Source organism: Rousettus aegyptiacus, unplaced genomic scaffold, assembly GCF_014176215.1.
Source record: "Rousettus aegyptiacus isolate mRouAeg1 unplaced genomic scaffold, mRouAeg1.p scaffold_m13_p_8, whole genome shotgun sequence".
NCBI lineage: Eukaryota > Metazoa > Chordata > Mammalia > Chiroptera > Pteropodidae > Rousettus > Rousettus aegyptiacus.
In genome coordinates, this window is record NW_023416311.1 from 20924849 (window position 1) to 20945809 (window position 20961).

Genomic DNA, 20961 nt, shown 5'->3' on the forward strand with positions numbered 1-20961 from the left:
GGCAGGAAGGAACCCTTGGAATTCCTAACTTTTATTGGAACTGACTACACTCTCGTTTCTTAAAAGTGATCTAAGGATGGCCACTAAAACGAGGTCATATTACCTTTAGTTTCTTTCATGGAGTTTGGAAAGGGAGGCTAAAAGGGGGCATGTGTTGAGACATGTGGGAGCAACCAAAAGGGAAGTGAATCAAGTTATGTATTAAGAACTGTACTGGTTCATGGTCTTCAATTTAATTGGACACCAATTAAAGGAAAGACTACCTTCTGGGAGCAGGGCAGATATTGTCACCCAGAGGTACAAAGGCCTGGAGTCCAGCTGACCCTTGAATGTTAGGTGTTAGGGTGCCAACCTCCTGCACAGTTGAAAATCTGCGTATCGCTAGGCCCCCCACATATGCAAGCCTACTTGTGGAGTTGACCCTTGAACAACGCGGGTTTGAACTACATAGTAATGGGGGGAAAATCACATATAAAATGTACCCACCAGTTCCAACCCATGTTGTTCAGGGTCAACTGTACTTGTCTACAGCTCCAGCCTGTTTAAAGAGGTCTCATGTTCAGTGGAGTCGGTTATGATGAGGCCAGTGGGCTCTTATGCCCAACCGTCCATTTCTGTCAAAACAGGACTATATGGCTGAGGTTGGAACAACGTCCTAGAAGAACTGGTAACCTCTGAGCTCCCTTCTGATTCAGACATTCCTCAATTCTATCTCTCTCTTATGCTTATATGTCAACTTAGCTATTTGGAAACTAGTATATCGACTTTGTTCATTATTGCAGCATATCGCTTTCTGTAAATTTATTGGGACTTCAGCCCATCTGTGGAGTTTTATAGCCATTGTGTTTCACTCTCTCTCACTCAGTCAAGGCTGGCCTGGTTTGGTACATGAGCACAGGTGGCCCTAAGGCTGCAGGGTAATTCCTGTGCAAGCACTGTCTGTAACCTGCAACTCTGCATGCGGTGTGAGTGTTGAAGCAGAGGTTTCTCAGGAGTCCACACACACAGTTAAGGCTATGAAAACAGCTTGACACATAATTTCAGAGGCTTTTCAACAGTACAGATCATTCAATTTATGGTCACTTCTGAGCCAACTCTTTATTCCCATACCATAAAAGCCTTTATTTTCACAAACTCTAGCAAATTACTACAAACTCCAGACAGGAAACTCTGGTCTGCCACACGGTCCAGGGAAGCACTTTCTCTGTTTGCTGGGAAAGTCACCCCTTACTTGGAGAGAAGGGGCTGACAGAGCTGGTGTCAGAAAGGATTCTTGCTTTACAGAGTTAATGGGCTCTTCCCCACACACTGTGACTCCGGAGCTGACCAATGGTACCTGGTTTCATTTGCAAGTTTCCAGTATCTCTGTCTCAAGAGGAATGCTGCACCTTTTGGTTGTCTCTGACGAGTAAAGATTCCCTTTTTGTTCCCCATTACTCTCACTGGTACTAAAAAAAAAAAAAAAAAAAACGCGAAAGTTGTTTCAGGTAACTTCTGATGGGCAAAATTGGAGCCAAGCTGGAGCCAAGCTGGGCACTAAACAGAAATATCCTCTTATAGTTTATGGTTGCTTGGTCTGAAGTGGTATCTGATGTGGCCACTTAATGGGTTAAAGTTTTAACTACTACTGCTCCCCCAAAACACCTCAGCTCCCTGGTGTGTTAATGTCTCATCTGTTACAGGAACAGGTCCAAAATTGTTTATCTCTTACTTGCAAAGCTAGGTTTAAAAATATTATGGGCAGCCAGCTGCCTGGAGACTGGAAAGGAACTGAGACAAAAAGTTACCCTTGGAAAGACAACTCTCCTAGTGGAAGCTAGCCTTCCGACCAGTCAAAGGTGCCTAGGTAGGATTTCCTACTAGATTTCAAAGTCCTCCCAGGCAGATATCCAGCCAAGTTCCCACTTCTGAGAGTTGGTCTGCCAGAGTTGATTGAAGCCGGGAAGGGAGTAACACCTTCTCTCCACCTCCTAGTGAAGCCACAGCTTCTATGAAATGGAAAGGAGGTCTTTCCCACCAATAAGTTCAAGATAATAATTTCCTCCATGATAAGCAGATGCCAGGCGCTCTGCCAAGCACTTCATCAAACAGCATCCCTACATCAACCTGCAAGGTTGTAGGCATTATCCCCGCTTTACACGTTTATGAAAAGGTTAGGTAACTTGTCCAAGGTCACGAAGCTAATTTCTCACTACGCAAAGCTGGTGCACCCACTCATGAAACTAGATCACCATCCAAGATATCTCCGAAAGCCATTAATCTTATTTGCCAAGCAGAATAGAGGCTCATGTTCTCATTCTTTCTTCTGTTTACCTCTCCATTCTAATTCTCAATTAAACTTGAACCTTCCAAAAACCTGTCTTTCCCTATAAGTAACGTATTGGAATTCCCACTACTGCCAAACCCTCCCCACACCCACCACCAATGCTATCTATCCTAAGTTTATCACGTATAAAGAAACTAGTAATCTACAGATGTAAAAAGAAATGAGAAACATTCATCTGGAACTTAACTGAAGTAGCTCTCACCTATCCCCACTTGAGAAAGACTACAGATGGTATTCCCTTTGAAGACTTTTAAACATTCCCACATTCAAAACACTCTGACACATCCCTGTATTCGGTGAACCTGCCTTGTACAAGTGAATAATATAAACCAGACTGAACTGTCTTACATTTCTCAGGCTTTGTACCCTACTCTGGAATAATGAGCGTATCCCACAAGTAAACCCAACATGAAGTCAACTTTTTCCTTACTATTGTGAAACAGACAAGGCAAGTTAGCCATTTTGCCTCAAAATGGTAGTCTCTCCCGTTTGCTTATTTTTTAATTTTTTTTTTTTTTACCACAAAATGAGTTGGGAAGGAGGCAAGTGATGCCGTTTGCTAAATGCAACTTACTTTTCCTAGGAAATTCTCTATGTAATTTACGATGACTAAATCAGCTTTCCCTGTCTCGTTTCCAGTGCTCTTACAACCAACTGTCCTGAACTGAAAGGCCAATGTGAAAAAATTAGAAATGGTACATTCCCCTCACCAAATCGCCACTTACACTGGTCAGTCATAAAATCAGCAAAATTCCAGATGAGCTCTCCAACCACATATTCCTTGCGTTTTTGATCCAGAACCACGTGATACTGCTCTAGCAGACTTTTCTGGTACTCTTCACTGAACATCAGAGGTGGATCCTGGAATTCAAGGCAAAGAGAGAATTTAAGAGTCAGAACTGGCAGAATTATAAATCTCAAATAAAAATAAAGATCCATGTGATGATGACCAAAATATCTGTCCTCAAGGTGGGCTGTAGTGACTGATTGCAGGACTCAGTGGTGCTGGTGTAGAGACATAGCCAAGGTAGGATGTAGCCCGGAGAAAGAAAGGGTTCTAAACGACCTTAATTAGTCACTATTTATAAATATAATTTGATACTTGCTTCATCTTACTTTTCTATCTCTATTCACCAGTGCAGTTTGAAAGCTGAACTATGCTGGAAGTAATTATGTCTTAGCAAATAACTCAAAATGTCTTTGAATTATAAATTTAAAGCTCAAGTTTTAAGTAGCCCCAAGTGTATAATTTGAGAACTAGTACGACTCAGATTTAACTCACCTCAGATTCATCTGTATCTGGTCTGGGTAAGTAGCTGCTATTTAGCACATTCATTCATTCAACAAATAATTATTTCGTACCTGCTAACATGGCAGGCATTAGAGAGAAAGTGATAAACAAGAAAGGAGTTTCCCTGCTCTCAGGCTTTATAATCTGGCAAGAAAGAAACAATTTTTAAGTGTAAGGAGAGTAAATAAAAAGAGTGCAAAGCAGGAGCCAGGGGTATGTTTAGCAGGAGGAGTTAACTGAGACAAGGAGCCACAGGAAGCTTTCCTGAGGAATTATTTAAGGTAAGGCCTGCCAAGTGAGGAGAAGGCTATCCAAAGCAAAAGCAGAAGGCCACATCTATGGACTCATCCAATATCTGGTGAAAAGTTCCTAAGCAGCCTGTGCTAGGATATAGTAATCTTTCATATGTTCCTGCATCTGAGTTCTTGTTCTTGGGTCCGAGTTTCCATCTCAAGGGAATTTGGGGGAAAGCTCAAGCCTTAGATGCTAAAGGATGCAGCATTCTGACTATCTGTGAGAGAACAAAACCCTCTTGGTTTTCTTTTTCAATGAGAGGGATTAAAATGCTGTATAAGATGCACTGAAAATACAACTCTACAATCAAGCCATGTTTTGTTCCGGTTCCAAAGCTGATTTTGAGGACAGGGCAAAATGTAAATTTTCTTACTTGGTTTTAATGGAAACGACCTTGCATTGTCTAATACTCGTCACAAATGGCTATATAAATTTAAAACTAAATTAAACTAAATCATTCAGTCAAACTAGTCACATTCACAATTAGAGTCCTCAATAGCTACATGTGGCTAGTGGGTACACTTTTGGACAGCAGAAATACAGAACATTTCCATCAGTGCAAAAAATTCTGTCAGACGGTGCTAACCTAGACTCTTTCAGAGTTTCTTAAAAATTCAGAGTTGGCTCCGCCTTTCCAAAGAGGGAGAACAAATGTGCATATATACACTGTATTCATAAGCTGTTTTACCCCTTTACCGGTTTGTACAAGTGGCATTCTGTGTAAGCAAGATGAATTTAAGGGTATGAACAGAATAATACAGTCCGAGTAGGTAGCTGTTCAACATACCAAGGACAAGCATATTAAGAAATATGTGTTAACAAAGAATCCCAGTAGTTGTGACAGGCCAGTGTGAGTTGACTGGGGAGGAGAGGAGTGCCTGGTTGTGGTTCAAGAATCCACATGAAAATATCCTCACAAGTCAAATCAGCATATCTTTGGTGAGGAAATGGACAAAACAATGAGAAAAAAGCTAGTCACAAAAACTTGCTCCAAGATTTCACCCATTCCCTTAACAAGTACTGTTTAGCACCCGCAGCATGCTGACCACTACTGACAACTTAGAATAATTTTTTTTTTAAAAAAAAGCAACAATAAATAAGATGCATTCTCCCTCCTGGAGCCCACAGTATGCTCGAGAAGAGAGCCAAAGAAATGATGTCAGTACACAATGAGAAACACTGAGACAGAGACCCAGCAGAAGGAACAGATTTCTCTGGCTAGGGCGGGTGGGGTAAACCTCACCAAAGAGGAAGCATCTAAGCTGAGACTTGAACACAAAATTAGAATCCATTACTTGGCAATTGTGGTACTAACCAGGGCATTCTAGGCAGAAGGAACAGCCAAAGCCAGAGCAGGCACCATCGGGCACAGTGAAAACAGACGGTGTCAAGGAGTGAACATGGAGGAGGATGAAGTCCCAGGAGAGGGCAGAGAACAAAAGACGTTGACTGTCCTGACCAGGGATTAGGGCTTTGTCTTGTGGGCCAGGGGAAGCCAATGACCAGATTTCCAAGGTTTGGACTTGTTCAAAAGACTATTTGGAAAGCCAAGGGAAACAGGGAAAGAAAGCCAGTAAGGAGGCTACCTCAAGATGTCAACCAAAGGCCTTGGCCCCAGCAGCCATGAGTGCAGAGGGGCTGGCCGAGGTAAGTCTGAAGAACTGCAGGGAGAGCATCAGGACAAGTAAGGGATGGGGAAGGAAGGACATTTCTAGCCTGGGGCAATGAGTGACATCACTGCTTAAGAGTGTGAAAAAAATAAACAGAACATTCTACACTACTTACATGGTGAAGCCCTACAATGGCATCTGCTCCATATTCGCTCTGGATAATTGGCTTCTGATACTTCCCATACCAGTTCTCCAACTCAGTTGCCAGCTGAAGCTGAATTACCTCCAGATGCCCCGGGTCATGATACCAAGAGTAGTAACTATTCACACAGATGACGTCCACATATGGTGCCTAGGACAAGAGCATTAAGGTTTGTTCATGAAGCAGAAGACCGCATAATATAGTGTTAGGACTCTCATACCTGGGGGCTCTTCCGGCAGAGGAGGTAAGAAGGGGAGGTCGAAAAGAATTCAGACGCTTACACGTGCAGGAAATAAGTCAAGAAGTGACCTAAATGGAGCAAGTCTATAATTCTGGACTTACGCTCCTGACCTGGCTTGCAGCTGGGCTCTTGTGAGGGCTATGAGAGGCAGAGCAGGCACCTGATGAGCTGAGCTGGCCTCAGTGGAAGCCCAGGGCCCATCCCAACTGGATTCTGTTCCTCTCCAGGTAGTGTTCCTGTCACTGGTCTTCCCTTACCTAGCCCTGCAGAAATGTTCCCCGCTGAGGGGTAGATGCTTTTTGACCTGACAAAGAATATCAATTGGCCATACCATTCTGGAGCTAGTGCTGTGGGCCATCTAGTGGGTCGTAAATTCCCTACCACCAGAGTAGCCAAAATGATGAGGCAGAACTGCCGCGGGTCTGAACAAGCACAATGCAGTAATTAGGACTGAGCGGCAAAGACTCGACAGCCCAATGTCGAGTCTCTAACATCACCTGAACACAAGCTTATCTCCAGAGCTTGCACTGGGACTGATGTGGTCCGTCTTTCCAAAGAGATTGTGGCCTCTTTCCAAACTGCAGTGGTAGAAAAATGCAGACAGAAAGAGAAAGCTGGGGGAGGTACCTTTGGGTGGACAGATGCGCATGGATCACACATCCCACCAGATGAGTCTGGCAACTTTCTGAGGAGGCCAGGAATAGGGTGCCTAGGCGCAGGCTTCCCAGTCCACATGAAAGACTAGAATGGGGGGAGATGCCACTCGGGCCCCAAGAACACGCAGGGCTGCATGTGTTTTACCAGTCGTGATGCTTCTTTGAAGGGGGTATTCTCAAAAGATGGCAAAGGAGCACCGGGGCTACAAATCTTTTTCCATGCATGTTAAAATGACAGTGTTCACAATTTGTATTTGTATACAGTGTTTTCTCATCCACTTTCTTTCTGTAGCACATTCTTCCTAAGTACTGGCCTTCAGCTTCCTAATAAAGGAACATTTTCTTGGTCCCGTTTTACAGTTCTAGTGCAACTGAACACATTGTTTCTGAGGGACTGCTGTGCCCAGAGATGGTGAGTGAGGTCATGTGGTCCAGACAGCTGTGTGAGCCTCCTTCTCCAACTCTCAATCTGGATCTAGTCAGTGGTTCACAAAGCTGGTCGATGATTAGAATCACTAAAGAGCTTTCTACTAACTCAGATTTCCACCCTGGACTGACTAAATCAGACTCTCAGAATCCAGAGATCTGGACTCTCAAAATGCTTTCCTTAGTTGTTCTGACAATCAGCCAGGTTTGAAAAACACTGGACAGTGATGACTTTAAGCTCCCTTAAACTTTGCCATTTTATTATTTATAATAAACTGACGTGCATAAAATTAAACTGAGGCGTATAAAATATTGAGTCTGAACTGAGAATAAATTAAATCTCCTTGGATTTAGGAAGCCACGCTGCCTTGTGAATAAGCAGGTATTTAGTTATCTTTAACCCAAAGACCATTTATGAATATACTGGACCGGCAAGCCCCAGAGTTCCCCTCCTCCCGTGAGGCCCCACCCTGCATCAGGAGGCTCATGCTGTGCAATGTGTTCCCCAAATACAGCAGGTCCAGCAGTCATAAGGCTCACAGCATACAGTGTGTTCCCCTATTAACGCAGGGCCCCATACTGTGTGCCCTAACAACCCGGGGCCCTGCATCAGAAGGTTTATACCAGACATAGTGTTCATTGGTGCAAGCAGTAGGGAAGGACTAGAGAGGGCGAAGGAGAGAACCATGTGGGAACCCCCAGACTCACCGCCCGGTCGACGTCATAGTTAGTGTTGGTCACAAAGGTCACCGGCCGGGAGGGGTCCAAGGCTTTGGTATGGGCAATCAGCGTCCTGTCCACAGAGCACAGAAGACAGACTGCATCAGTCTAGGAAGAGTTCTCAGATATCCACCTCTCATCCTCTCCCTCCCATTTTCCCAAAGCAAACAAAAGAACACTGCTCTCCTCTCTATCTCTAAGAGTATTTGAGGTAAATGAACATGTTCCTCCCATTTTAGATCACGTTCCCCGACATCATTCTTTCTCCCTCCCAAATCCTACCCACGCCCACAGAGGGGGCCACTGTGCTGAGGTCCTTGGGCTGGGTCCTTGGGCTGGGTGCCGCCAAAAACTAAGTTCTGAATCTCTGAAAAAGCTCTTGAAAATAGAAATGGATGGGGTGTAGATTAGGATAGATATTAATGAACGATTAGGGAGTGTGTGCTAGGAAGCCAGCTATGGGCTATGTGCTGTGTGCCGGGCACTCACCAGAGACTTTAACAGCTACATCTACAGCTTCATGGAGCACTGGGAAGTAGGATACTTGCAGAAATGTTACAAATTGCCATTTCAAGTGGTAGCAGGAAAGAGGGTTCTATGAGACAGTAACGGGTACATAACTGACATAATAGTCAGTGACAGCCTCTCTGAAGAAATGGCATTTATGCTGAATCACACTAACCAAGGAGGGGTGACAAGAAGAGACTCCCTAAAAAGAAGAAGAGACTTCCTGACAGAGCAAACTGTCCACGGCTTTCCCTACGCAGGTCACCTTTAATCACTGACTGTTAAAGCCTATTTTTCTCTTCTCTTTCTTCACAGCTACTTTTCTTTCCTTTACATCCTTTCCCCATAATTGCTCTTCTCATCTGAAGGCAGTACTTTCCACAGGCCAGCACAGCACCCCTACTCTCAAGTCCCAAAACAACACTCTGAAACGGCCTGTTTGTCACCTGGGAAGCTTCGAAGACTAGCTGAGCTCCTCCAGCCCAGGTAGCTCTAGCCACGTCCCGCCCTGTTCCTGCGGCTCTGAACAACATGCATCTCCTTCTCTCCGCCTCCCAAAAAGGCCCACCTGGAACCCTCAAGCACTCACTCCTGGGAGCCTACATACACTTTCACCCTCACAATAAAAACTGAACCACCAGGGGTGGCCCAGTGCACTCTGGAACTGCATGTTCAGAGTTGTCCTTTGCTCAGGTAGGTCACTCATCGGAGCCTTTGACAGATTTGGCTCAGCCCAAAGCACTCCCTGAAACTGGGATGCAATGTCTGCCTCAGGGAGTATTGTGATAACCTTTGCTGCCTCTGAAGCAAGTGAAATAACTCCCCTCTCCAGGCCAACCATAAGAAAGAGCAGGAACCAAGGAACACCCCTAGGGCCAGGCCTCCTACTTCAGGAACACAGGGTGCTTGTTTTCTTTGCAATGTGACCTTTAGTGAATGGGACCATCCACTTGGCTTGGTCCTGTCCAACAATGTAACTTTAGAATAGTTGGTGGAATACACGTCACTGAAAAACTGGTTTGTATAGATAAGCTGGTTTGATAAAGCCTAACTCCACTTTACACATAAACCCAAAGCATCGCACTGTTTTTTTGAAGTTTTGATGCACACTCCATTTCTCAGGAGTGGAGATGCCATTAAAAGTAAGGGGAGAGTATCCTTGGTTTTGTTTGGAAGTTTACCTAGAGTGGTCGGCCAATTTGGAAATGTGCAGCACTGAAGGGAACACTGCTCATGGTACCAGTAGCAACACAGCACTACTGCCATCAGCTTTTGTAGCTATGCCTTCAGGAGATTCCACATGTAGATGCAAGCATCTGACCCCTTCGGTGGGCCTCTGGGGAGCCAGGGCCATGCATTCATGTGTTATTCTATAAATAACTCTCATTTATATCACAGTTAGTTAGGCCATGCCACTAGTTTGTTTTTCATTTGAAGTTATGTGTATAAGTAGGCTAGGTTAACTCCGGATTTCATTTCAGGTGTGAAAAGGGGACACTGGGTATCACTGGGTTGAAATCACAACGTGGGTAGGCAGGGATCTTCTCCCCTGAACTGACCAGGTATGGATACACTCTCTCAAGTGTGGGCTGGGAGCAGATGTTGACTCTCGAATAGCCCATGCCCACCTCAGGGTGACCTCAGCTCCCCAATGGCCACCAGCCACGACTGAACTGGGCCAAAGGGGAGGTCTCTTCTATGACTCAGCCTGGGGCAGGAGGGGGCACTCACTTGAAGTAGTAACCAGCAGGCTTCAGAAACGAAGTGGGCTCATTGGCCACAGACCACATCACAACAGCTGGATGATTCTTATCCCTGCGCACCAGCTCATCCATCACCTCCAGGTGGTGCTGCAGAGATGAACTGCTGTAGCTCTGACTGGGGGCAGAATGAAGAAAGGCAGAATGTCATCACCTAAACAAGCTAGTCAGGCTGAGCAGAGTGGTCTCTGGGAACTCACTTCAGCACGATGCCCACGCCAGGGCTCTCATCAATGACCACGATCCCATAGCGGTCACACAGCTGCATCACCTCCTCTGCGTAAGGGTAGTGACTGGTACGGAAAGCGTTGGCACCAAGCCAGCGAAGCAAGTTGAAGTCCTTCATCATCAGTGGCCAGTCAAAGCCCTTTCCTCGGATCTAAGAGACAGCAGAGTAGACCCCTGCCCCTGTCCTTACCCCAGATGCACTTCCTTCTAGAGCTAGACCCTCAAGAGCCCTCTATCCAGCCCAACCACAGGCCCCATTAGGTAGTGGTTTGGAGCAGCTGGCTTAACTACTCTTAGCTGCCCTCAACCGCTTCAGGGAGTACGAGGAAGATGAGAAATGTTCCCCACAGGGACCTGGGGACCCCAACTCACATCTGCATCCTCATGCTTGTTGACCCCATGGAAATAGAAAGGTTTCCCGTTAATGAGGAACTGGCTCTCTGTCACAGCCACAGTGCGAATCCCCACAGGGAGAGTGTAGAAGTCAGACACAGGCCCAGATGCCGTCTCTGCAGTCAGCTTTACCTAGAAAAGCCAAGCACTGGCATGAGGCATTCTCGATGGCCTGAGCCCCGCATAGCCTACCCATCAGCAGGAAGGCCCCTTGTAAACCACGACGGCCCACCTCTGGCGCCACAAGCAGAGAGATGCAGAAATTACAGGCTTCTAGCATTAGCAAGGAGGACCCTTCACCCACCCTCCCCCTGGAGCCTGCTCTTCAAACCTGGGCCACCACATCAAAAGTTGAAAAAATCAGGTTGGGAACACTTCAATACAAATGACTAGGAAGCTCAGAGGACCATGCCTGCCTGCCCACCTGTTTTGCACCCCTGCTGAAGCCAGGTAAGGCTGCTGGATGGGGGCAAAAGGCCTCCCATAGCCTCGGCGCTAACCACCATTACCTCCAACGAGTACAGGTAGGCAGGGTGCTCATGCATCAGGTATGGCCACCAGAGATGAGCACTGGGCACTTGCAGCTGGCCCTGGCCCCCCATCCCCTGGGCCACGACTTTGCCTTCCTCATCCAGAAGACACACTTCCAGCTGGAAGTGTTCACTGCCCTGGACAAAAATCTGGTAATTCACCAGCCCTGTGAAAGACAAGGGAGATCAAACGAAAAAGGTGGTACATGACCCGGGTTGTACAGATGAGAGTACCCTACAACCACCACTTTAGGAGTGCACTTAGGCCCCAAGACCCCGGGCAACAACTGTTTATTTCTTGAGCTTGATCTGTGGTGAGGAGGGCTTGAGCGAGGGCAGCAGAGTGGAGACAGGACATGGGATCCCCACGTATCCTGAGCAATGTGATTTTAGGCGCGCTCCACTTTTCATTGGGCTTTATTTATTTCCTCACAAAATGAGGTCAGACCAGATGGGTATTTCTGAAGCCCTTGCCAGCTTTGACAGGCTGGATTCTAGCTTCTCACGCAAATGGGAACCTGTGAGGGTTAGGAGATGCTGGGAGAGCCTTTCTCCTGGGGCATCTTTCCAAACAGAGAATAGACCACTGTAGGCCTGGCTGAGGGCAGATCCTGCCAGGAGCCCTTACCGGTGTTTTGGTCCACGCTGGTGCCGATAGTGATATCATCAATGTAGGTAGTGGGTGTGGTGTAGAGGAGCACAGGCCGGTGCAGTCCCGCGTAGTTGAAGAAGTCAAAGTTTGTGTTCTGGACAAAGTAACCTTTGGGGTACCTAGGGTGGGAGGACAATGGCCAACTGGGGTCTCACCCTGAGGACATCAACCACATATCTGCTAAGGCTACTCTGGCACTAGTGGGAAGACCACTGGGCAGGGTGGGGGTTGGGATGTGGGGGCAGGGTGCTGCTCACCTGGAGGTATCTATCTTGGAGACAATGGTCCCTGGTGGCAAAGTATTGGGGGTGAGTGTATTGTTGATGGCGATGGTAATGCGGCAGGAAGACAGGGGCCCACTCTGGACCAGCTTGGTGATGTCAGCCTCGAAGGGAAGATGGCCCCCCTCATGCTGTGCTACATGGACCCCATTCACCCACTGCAGACACAGGGAGATATGGGGAGGGGACAGCAGGCCAGAGCATGAGGAAGGGGTGCTGCCATCTGAGACACTACCTCACAGAGAGGTGTCTTGCCAGCTGCCACCTACCTCATCAGCCTGATACTAGGAATGGAGCTCCAATAGACATTAGGCAACCCTCCCCAACCCAAGGCACAGACCCCAGTGTGGGAAATGAGTAATTCCCCCCAGGAGGCAGGCTGTTACGGAACAGCTAGGAGCCAGACACCCCAGGCCAGCCCCAAGAGTGCTCAGCAGCTGCACCTGCCCAGTCACCCTGCCTGCTGCTTGTTGCACTGACCACAATGGCGTAGTAGTGTGCGCTGCCAATCCTCAGGACCACTCTTGTGCCCAGGTCCTGAGTCCATCGCTGGGGCAGGGATGCCTCCCGTTCATACCACACCCAGCCAACAAAGCCACGCAGTTGCCAATCCTGGCCCACGTCGTTGAAGCTAGAGGGAACCGGCATGTCCAAAGTGGGGCCTGACTGGAGAAAGAAAGGTAGGGATCAGGTCCAGAACACCTAGGAATCTAAGACCAGGGCCCAGGCACCCCCTTACCCAGAGGCCAGATCCCCCAGCAACCCTGCCTTTAAGAAGGCTTCTCCCAGACCCGGGCATTCCAGGCCACACCATGCACTGTTATTCTTAACCATCGAGTGAACTATGTCTTTTATGGAGCTCATCTAATTTTCACAATTCCATACAGTAGACATCAGGCATTCACTCATTCAATGGACAGTGTACAGTGAACACCTACAGTGCTGTTCTAGGTGCCAGGAATAAAACAGGTCTCTGCTGTCGGGTGATCAGCTCTGTGAGAAGTGTGCAGAGCGGCAGGGGACTACCTTAGGAGTCAGAGAAGGCCCTTTGGTGCCGGCACCCACGAAATACTGCCTCAGGACCACCTGGCAGAATTAAGTGAACCCCAGCCGAACAGAAAATCCCTTGAACACCTCAGGTAGAAGGCAAGACAAGACCAGGACAGGTGGCTCAGTAAGCCTGGCAGCAGCCTGGCTTTCCCACAGACATCTGCTATTTGGCATGTGTGACCTCTAAGAAGGGGAGTATTTCATTTCCTCTGTCCTTCACAGCTGTATCCCCACCATGACAGAAGCGCTGCCACATAGTAGGAACGCAACAAATACTGACTAAATGGATGGATAACTTGCTCGCGAGAGATCAACTGCTAGGACGCCTCGTGTCCCAAGGCTAGTGAGGCCAGTTCTTTCTGAAGGCAGCCAGCACCAAGCTCTCCACAAACAGCGGTGAGCCCAGGGCTGCAGTGCGGTCTGAATGAAGCAAAAAGGATGTGCAGACACCAGACCCTAAGAGGAAGATGATCAAGTGACAGCCCCACGGACGAAGGACGAAGGCCGGCGGTGCATGGGCTGCTTCTGCTGAGCAAACTGTGAGTGGCGCCCAACCACGTTTTCGTCCCTTGATGAAGGCTGGGCGGCAAAGCCCTAAAAAGGAGCATGTCGAAAAAGCGAGCGCCATATGGGCGCACAGGCCTGCCCTAGCCCCACTTCTCCACTGACCCAACCCAAAGTCAGCGGGGAGACCCGAGGCTGCCTGGATGCCAAGGCCCGTGCTCTACCTGCACCTGGAACCCAAGGTCCTGCCTGCCAGGGCGGAACTGGTCCCAAGATGTAGAAAAGTCCCCGCTCCTCCGGCTGCCCGCCCTGCTGGATGCCGCGGATCTTGCTCTGGCTCCTCCTCCCCTACTGGAGACTGGAGGGGCAGCGGGCGCCCACCCCACACACGTTCTGTCCATGTCCTCCTTCAGAATCGTCAGACACCCTCTCCCACGCCTCCAAGGTTGTTCATCTTTAACTATCTGGACCGCAGCTCCGAGCTCAAGGGGAAGCGCGCCCAAGCCTAGCTTCAGGAGCCCCGGCCCCCCTCCCCGCCCCCGCCCCTGGAGCCCCAACCTCTCGCAGCGGCGTGCGGTACCACTGCTGCTCGAAGCCCTGGCGCCGGTTGTCGGAGAAGTCGGCGCGGAAGCTCCAAAGGCCGTCCAGCTCCTTGCGCTCCCGCGACGCGCTCTCTTGGGGGTACAACATGCCGCCCTGCAGCGCCAGCCCGCAGCCCCAAAGAAACGGGCCGAGCACGGCCCAAGCGCTCGCCGTTACCCGGACCATGGTTCGCGCCGGCCTCCAGTCACTCTGCTCGCCCGGCTAAGAATACTGCGGGAAGAGGACCCGGCATTGTATCTGGGGTCAGGACGGGGAGGGGTAGGGGGCGGTCAGGGGCAGGGCGTGGGGGAGTGGGGGCGGGGCGGGGCGGGGGCGGGGAAAGGGGGCGGGGAGGGGGCGGGGGGAAGCTCGAGGTTAGAACTTTGCGGAAAAGGGATCCCCGAGCCTCCGACAGTAGCCACGATGGGCCTAGGTTTCCGGCTCTGCGCCCGCCCTGCCCTCACTTTCCTGACTGTTTTCCCAACTCAGGGAGGCCGGTCGAGGGCGCAGGCCAGAGCGAGATTCCGGGAAATGGCTGGGTTCCATCCCCACCCCATGGCCGCCCTCCGTTTCTTCAACGATGCCGGCCTGAGACACCTTTACATGCTAATGTCTGCCGGCCATCAGTGAGCCCAGGCGAAGTCTTTATCCTGCCTAGTGGCAACCTTCCCATAGGGACGCCTATGCCAGGGACTGCACCATAGCGTTGACCTTGAGATCACCTGGGACCCAAACCCCTGCTTGGGACCCTGGGCTCCCTCTTGGCACTGCAGGCACATAAAGGTGCAAGGAGTGGGGCTTATGGCCCCAGTAACCTAGCCTGGATACAACTCTTCTTGCAATTACCTGACTTTTTTAATTACTATTTTTCACTTTTACTCTAATTTCATGCTTATCTAAGCAAGTTTCTTGTAGTGGACCTTGATACTGGGAACGGAGTCCCCGGGACAGTAAAAATAAAATATTCTAGGAACTGACAAGGTCTAAATGCTTACAATATGAAAACAAGAAAGGATGCAAAAGTATATACACTACGATCCTAATATTGTTAAGGTTATACCCACACAAATAGAAATAAGTGAGATGTTAATGTTGGTGTTATAGATTATTCTCATTTTGTTCCTCATACTTTTCTGATTTTTTTAAAAAATCTATGACGTACAGCATTATTTTTATAATCAGAATCAAACCAACAGGTGTTTTTTAAAAACAGCAAACAATCCTTGTTTTCCACAGGAGGCCTACATCCCACCGCTTGGACTACGGCCATGTCTAGTGATCCCTGAGAAGTAGTAGCACATTTTGCGGGTACTGAACACCAATATAGATTGGCAGGGAACAATAGCCTTTGCCAACACTGCAATGAAGGGTGTGAGATGAAGATGTGCTCATGTGGTGTTGAGGAAAGCAGACATCGACCTCACCAAGAAGGCAGGAGAGCTCACTAAGGATGAGGTGGAACGTGTAATCACCGTTATGCAAAATCCACACCAGTACAAGATTCGAGGTGGAAGGATGTGAAGGATGGGAAATACAGCCTGTTTCTAGCCAATCGTCTGGACAACAAACTTTGTGAAGACAGGAAGCGACTAAAGAAAATTGCGCCATTTCTGGGGACTTCGTGTTCGAGGCCAGCATACCAAGATCACTGGCCACTGAGGCTGCACTGTGGGTGTGTCCAAGAAGAAATAAATCTGTAGGCTTTGTCTGATAATAAATAGTTTATACACTTAAAAATCGAATAAAAATAAAAACAAACAATAGATTGATTTTTCTATTACTCACAAGTCTTTAATTAGTTAGTACAAGCTGATTTTCCCTGAGGGATAGAGTGAAGAAATAGAATGGATTCATTATAAACAAGCTGATGAATGACTAAAATCAAGTAGCTTAAGGTATGAGAAAACAATTGTATTCTTTTTTAACTAGCCTGAGATCTTAAACGTTTGTACTTTCCAGTTCTGAGCCAATACTTGAATAGACATCAAAAATCCAGATAACCCTTTGATTGCCTCCTAAAGGACTAGGAAAGAATATTCACATATCCAGACTAACATGTAGAAGACTACCATCTCAGGCCAATCCAAAGGCTAAGAATGGAGGGCTGATTCTGCTGAACGATGTGCTTTTTATTTTAAGAACTCTTAGCGTTTCTTTCTTCCTTGAAACACTCTGGCTATTGCCTAGTAGTAGTTCTGGTTTGCAAATTTTAAGGCCCTTGATAAATCTTTATAATTTCTTTTTAGCCAAAGCCTCCAGACTCTTTTTGAGTTTGTTTGACACTACCATCTAATGGGAAGGGGGAGAAGGAGAGTAGAGAACTGATAAAACAGTTTCTGAACTTCTGAACCTGAAAAACAGATCCTGGTGGGTAAAGCCCATTAGCCAGTTTTCTTCCCCTACCTTAGTTGGCAGCCTTATGTAAATATATGAATCTGGAAGTATAAATCTGGGAGTTGTCAGCACTGAGAATGGATGAAGTCGGCACAGGAATAAAGGCAGGTAGAAAATGGATCAAAAGATAATCCCTGAGACCCCGCCCCAAACATTATGAGTACAGGAGATGAAGAGGAGGAATGAGCAGGCCCCTGTCTCCTTGAGGATAAATCCAAACTCCTTAGCATGCTTTGTCATGATCTGACCCATCCCTGGCTCCCATGTTCCCTCATGCCTCTGTGCTCAGCTTACACTTTTTCCTCTGCCTAGCAGCCCTGCCTCCTTGACTACTTAACTCTTCCTCATCATTCTCATTCGACATTCAGTTCAGACATCTTCATCTTTATATTCCTTGGCCCCCAAGTCATCCCCCACTCCCACCCCCACACACTCTGAATTCACCAAGGAATTTGGCCCTTGGCTCAGGCCCCTTCTCCATCCCACTCATGTTCCTGTGAGTGACCTTAGTTCTGTGACCTCCTTGACTTTTTCCCATGGATGCTCATTTTATAGACTACACTGTAGATTATTTTATTTTCCAAAACTCCACTACTTCTGAGATTTTTCCCAGCCCGCGGGCTCCTAGTTTCACATCCCCATTTACTCTACACTTACATCTTTATCAGACTAGAGCTCTCCAGTTTTTTCTGAATGAAGCTGTCCTCTCCTGGCTTTTCTTCAAAGTCCTCTGAAGAATCTTCACCAACACCTTGTGTCTCCCTGCAGTCAATCACCACTCCGTAGCTTTTCTTTTGGAACGTCTTCACACCTGCCTCCCCTGTTATCTTTCTCACTTGCTGGCAGCACCCACCTTGGGGGATCTTCTCTTCCCCAGACCCCTCCCCTCCCAATGAGACCAGCTCCCTCTTTCTTGCTCTGAAATATGGCCGCACAAACTCTCTCTATTCTGACTCACCTGGCAGTAACTCTGCAGAAGAAGAAAGAGAAACCAAGGTAACAAACATGGGAAGTTACCGATTTCTAACTCTCATAGACAGTTCCTGCCTTCATTTTGAGTCTTTTCTCAAATATCTGTCAGACGATTTGCCTCATAGCCGGCAAATGATGTGTCCCCTTGACTTCTAGTGAACAGTTTGAAAATCTAAAGTGGCCTTGAGGGACTAATTCCTCCCTGGCCTGAAATAAGCCCCCCAGGGCATTTCCTCCTCACCGAAATTGCTAAATCCAACCTTTTTCATCTTCATTCTAGTTTATCTGGAAAAGGCAATAGATACATGAACTCGTCCTTAAAACTCAGCAACATCCCAATACAGCCCATGACAACACTGACGCTTCCTGACTGCCCTTCACCTGAACCATGGGATTCAGGAGGGCCAGACAGAGGATCAGGCAGGGTGTGCCTGAGAGAGACCCCGAGACTCCAGAGTGATGGGGGACCAGGGAAAAGAACAAACCCTTGTGTGGAGAGCTGACTTGAGTAAAAACATCCCTGCTTAATCATTCCTTTCAGGACAAATGTGAGTTCCCTACAGAGGTGGATTAACCTTGAAGCTAAAACTTTAAGCTCTAGGGCCCCTCACTTGCCAGAGCTCCTTCTACAGACCCTAAGAGGGGTGCTAACAATTGTTCCTAAGAAGGATGCTAACAACTGCTCACGTGGTACAGCAGATATCTCTGGTGCCCCATGTCCTGTCCCCTCAACAGCCTCTGATTTCTGCCAGAGCTGAATTCCCTGAAAGTTCAATTACCAATGACCAATGCCCTGAAAGCTTAGCCTCACTCCTTGCCAACATCATCCTACCCCAAGCAGGCTCTAAATTGCAAAATTCTGCTTCTGCAACAGAGTTGAGAAGTGGGGATGAAATGGGTATTAATCTGGAGACACCTCATCCATAGGGACACAGGAAACATCAGAGGAATGTTTCAGCCTTTCCATCTCTAGGAAGGCAACTTTGGGAGACATATACAGTCAAGGGGTGACCTTGATAGTGCACTTTAGTATTGGTTTTTCCTTTTTCTCTGTCTCACTCTTCCTGCTACCACCATACTCCTAAAATGACTTCCCAAGTAAATGCCCGCATCTAATTGATCTTTGTCTTAGGATCTTCTTTCAAAAGAATCCAACCAGAAGTAGCTCTAGAAAGCCACTCCTCAGGATGGGATTCTGGAACCAGACAACCTTCTGGCCATTAAGCAAAGACTGGATTGTTGCTCTAATACGTAGAGTGATAGCTCCTGGGGTGTTGCAGCATTATAATTACTAAGACTCTTACCTGTTGTGAATTGAGAGAAGGTACAGGTGCAAGGGGAAACACGAGGTCATGTGATGATATAATGAGAAGTCTTCGATCCAGAAAAGGGCCCTCACCCAACCATGCTATCACCCTGATCTTGGACTTCCAACCTTTAGAACTGTGTAAAATAGATTTCCGTTGTATAGAAGCTACCCAGTGTGTAGTATTTTTGGTATACCATTCTCGATGGACTAAGACAGTCTAGGTAATAGTTGGTCAATATTGTTGATCTTTTCAAAGAACGAACTTTTTGTTTCATTGAGTTTTTTTCCTCTTCAAATGTCATTTTTGGGTCATATGATTTAACTCATAATAGTAAACTTATCAAAAATAGGGTCCTTGCAGATGTAATTAGTTAAGATGAAGTCATCTGGATTAAGATGGGCCCTAAAGCTTCCATCTTTCACCACTGAGTATGCTATTCGCTGTGGGTTATTCATATATGGCTTTTCATTACATTTAGTTAGTGTGCTTCTAGTCCTAGTTTGTTGTTTATATCATGAGTGTTAAATTTTTAAGTGCTTTTTCTGCATGAAAACGATCATGTGTTTTTCCTTTTCTCATGTTTTTCTTTTCCTCTTCTTAATGGGGTTTATTATATTGATTTTTGTATGTCAAATCATCTTGCATTTTAGAGGAAAATCCCCCTTGTTCATGGTGTATGATCCTCTTATGAAGGGGAGTTAGTTATGAAGAGGTTTTTGTTAAACTAGTACATGAATGTTCTTAGCAGCTCTACTCACTTCCATCAACTGATTAACGGTTAAACAAAAGGTGGTATTTCCACTCAATGAAGTATTATTCAGCCTTTGAAAAGAAATGAAGTTCTGATACATGCTACAAGGTGAATGAACCTTGAAAACATTATGCTAAGTAGAAGAAGCCAAGAACAAAAAGCCACATATTATATGTGCCCATTTACATGAAATGTCAAATAGATAAGTCCATAGAATCAGAAAGATTTGTGGTTTCCAGGGGTTTTGAGGAAGATCAGGTTGGTAGCTTGAAGGTGTGAAAGTTTGGGTTTAGATGTTATAGAGAGGGGAGGGAAAAATGAGCAATAAGTGAAAGACTGAATGTTTGGCTGAGCTTATAGACTGAACCTTGAGCATTCAGATGGCTGCAGGAGTTAGGAAGAATTTGAGATTTAGAGCAAGTTGATGAGTTTGCAGAATTACTGTAGGCAATGTGATGGCTGCTGCTGAGCCAGGGTAGGCTGGAAGAGGCAGTAAACTTTCAAGAAAAGGAAGAAAGTGAGTCCCATAAATTCTAAGCAAACTAATGTGCATTCAGTACAGTGTATGGCACATGTAGATGTACTTGTTAAAAATAATAGTATTTTTTATATCAGCTTTATTGAAGTGTAATTCACATACCATACAAGGACAATTCAATTGGGTACGAAGAGTCTTTTCAACAAATGGTACTAAAACAAAGGGATTTCCACATGGCAAAGAATGTAGTTGGATCCTTTCCTTACACCATATACAAAAATTAACTCAGACCTAGTGAGCAAGAAGCAATATGTAGTTTTGGTTTTGATTTGCATTTTTCCTAACAACTACAGACGTCGAACATCTTTTCATGTACTTATTGGTCATTTGTACATTTGGAGAATACTCTGACCATTTTTAATCGGGCTGTCTTTTCATGGTGACATTATAAAAGTTTATTTCACATTCTGTATACGAAACCCTTACCGGATGTATGATTTACAAACATGTTTTTCCCATTCTGTGGATGTCCTTTCATTTCCTGTGAAGCACAAAATTTCTTGTGAGTTTTCTTTTTGGGTAATGAGATGTTCTAGAATTGATTGTGGTCATGATTGTACAACTCTGAACATACTAAAAACTATTAAACCGAACGCCTTAAAAATTTGTGCTTTATGGCATGTTTATTATATCTCATTGTTATTAAAAAATGAAACAATGAGTAAAAGGAATGGATAATGTGCATTTAGAAAATACATTGGTAGGTACTTGGACCCCATATAGTTTCACTTAAATACGAATTC

General features: G+C 46.5%; 1 protein-coding gene and 1 pseudogene across 3 annotated transcripts; one reads left to right on the forward strand and one right to left on the reverse strand.

Moving 5' to 3' along the window:
- Positions 1–1067: 1067 nt before the first annotated feature.
- On the reverse strand, positions 1068–14532 carry GUSB (glucuronidase beta). 3 transcript variants are annotated; one of them, XM_016138542.2, is made up of 12 exons: positions 14230–14532; positions 12598–12783; positions 12094–12275; positions 11813–11955; positions 11164–11351; positions 10634–10786; positions 10234–10412; positions 10005–10151; positions 7755–7839; positions 5697–5873; positions 3052–3187; positions 1068–1448 (listed from the first exon to the last, which is right to left on the reverse strand). In XM_016138542.2, exons 1-12 carry the CDS (start codon positions 14437–14439, stop codon positions 1279–1281), a joined length of 1956 nt encoding a protein of 651 aa, XP_015994028.1. In that variant the 5' UTR covers positions 14440–14532; the 3' UTR covers positions 1068–1278. The 3 variants fall into 3 exon arrangements, with proteins under 3 accessions (XP_015994028.1, XP_036081513.1, XP_015994030.1); XM_036225620.1 differs by lacking the exon at positions 14230–14532 and adding an exon at positions 13896–14087; XM_016138544.2 differs by lacking the exons at positions 11813–11955; positions 12094–12275; positions 14230–14532 and having other exon boundaries at positions 12598–12664.
- Positions 14533–14676: 144 nt separating this feature from the next.
- Positions 14677–16549, forward strand: LOC107507421 (annotated as a pseudogene).
- The last annotated feature ends 4412 nt before the right edge of the window (positions 16550–20961 follow it).

What these genes read in the sequence shown, in the direction of transcription:
- GUSB (XM_016138542.2), bottom strand. Translation starts at nt 14,439, where the DNA reads ATGGTCCGGGTAACGGCGAGCGCTTGGGCCGTGCTCGGCCCGTTTCTT. An exon ending in GGCGTGGGCATCGTGCTGAA is followed by an intron (nt 10,152 to 10,233) that starts GTGAGTTCCCAG and finishes TTCTGCCCCCAG; the next exon opens with TCAGAGCTACAGCAGTTCAT. An exon ending in TGATTTTATGACTGACCAGT is followed by an intron (nt 1,449 to 3,051) that starts GTAAGTGGCGAT and finishes TTTTTTTTTTAG; the next exon opens with TACCAGTGAGAGTAATGGGG.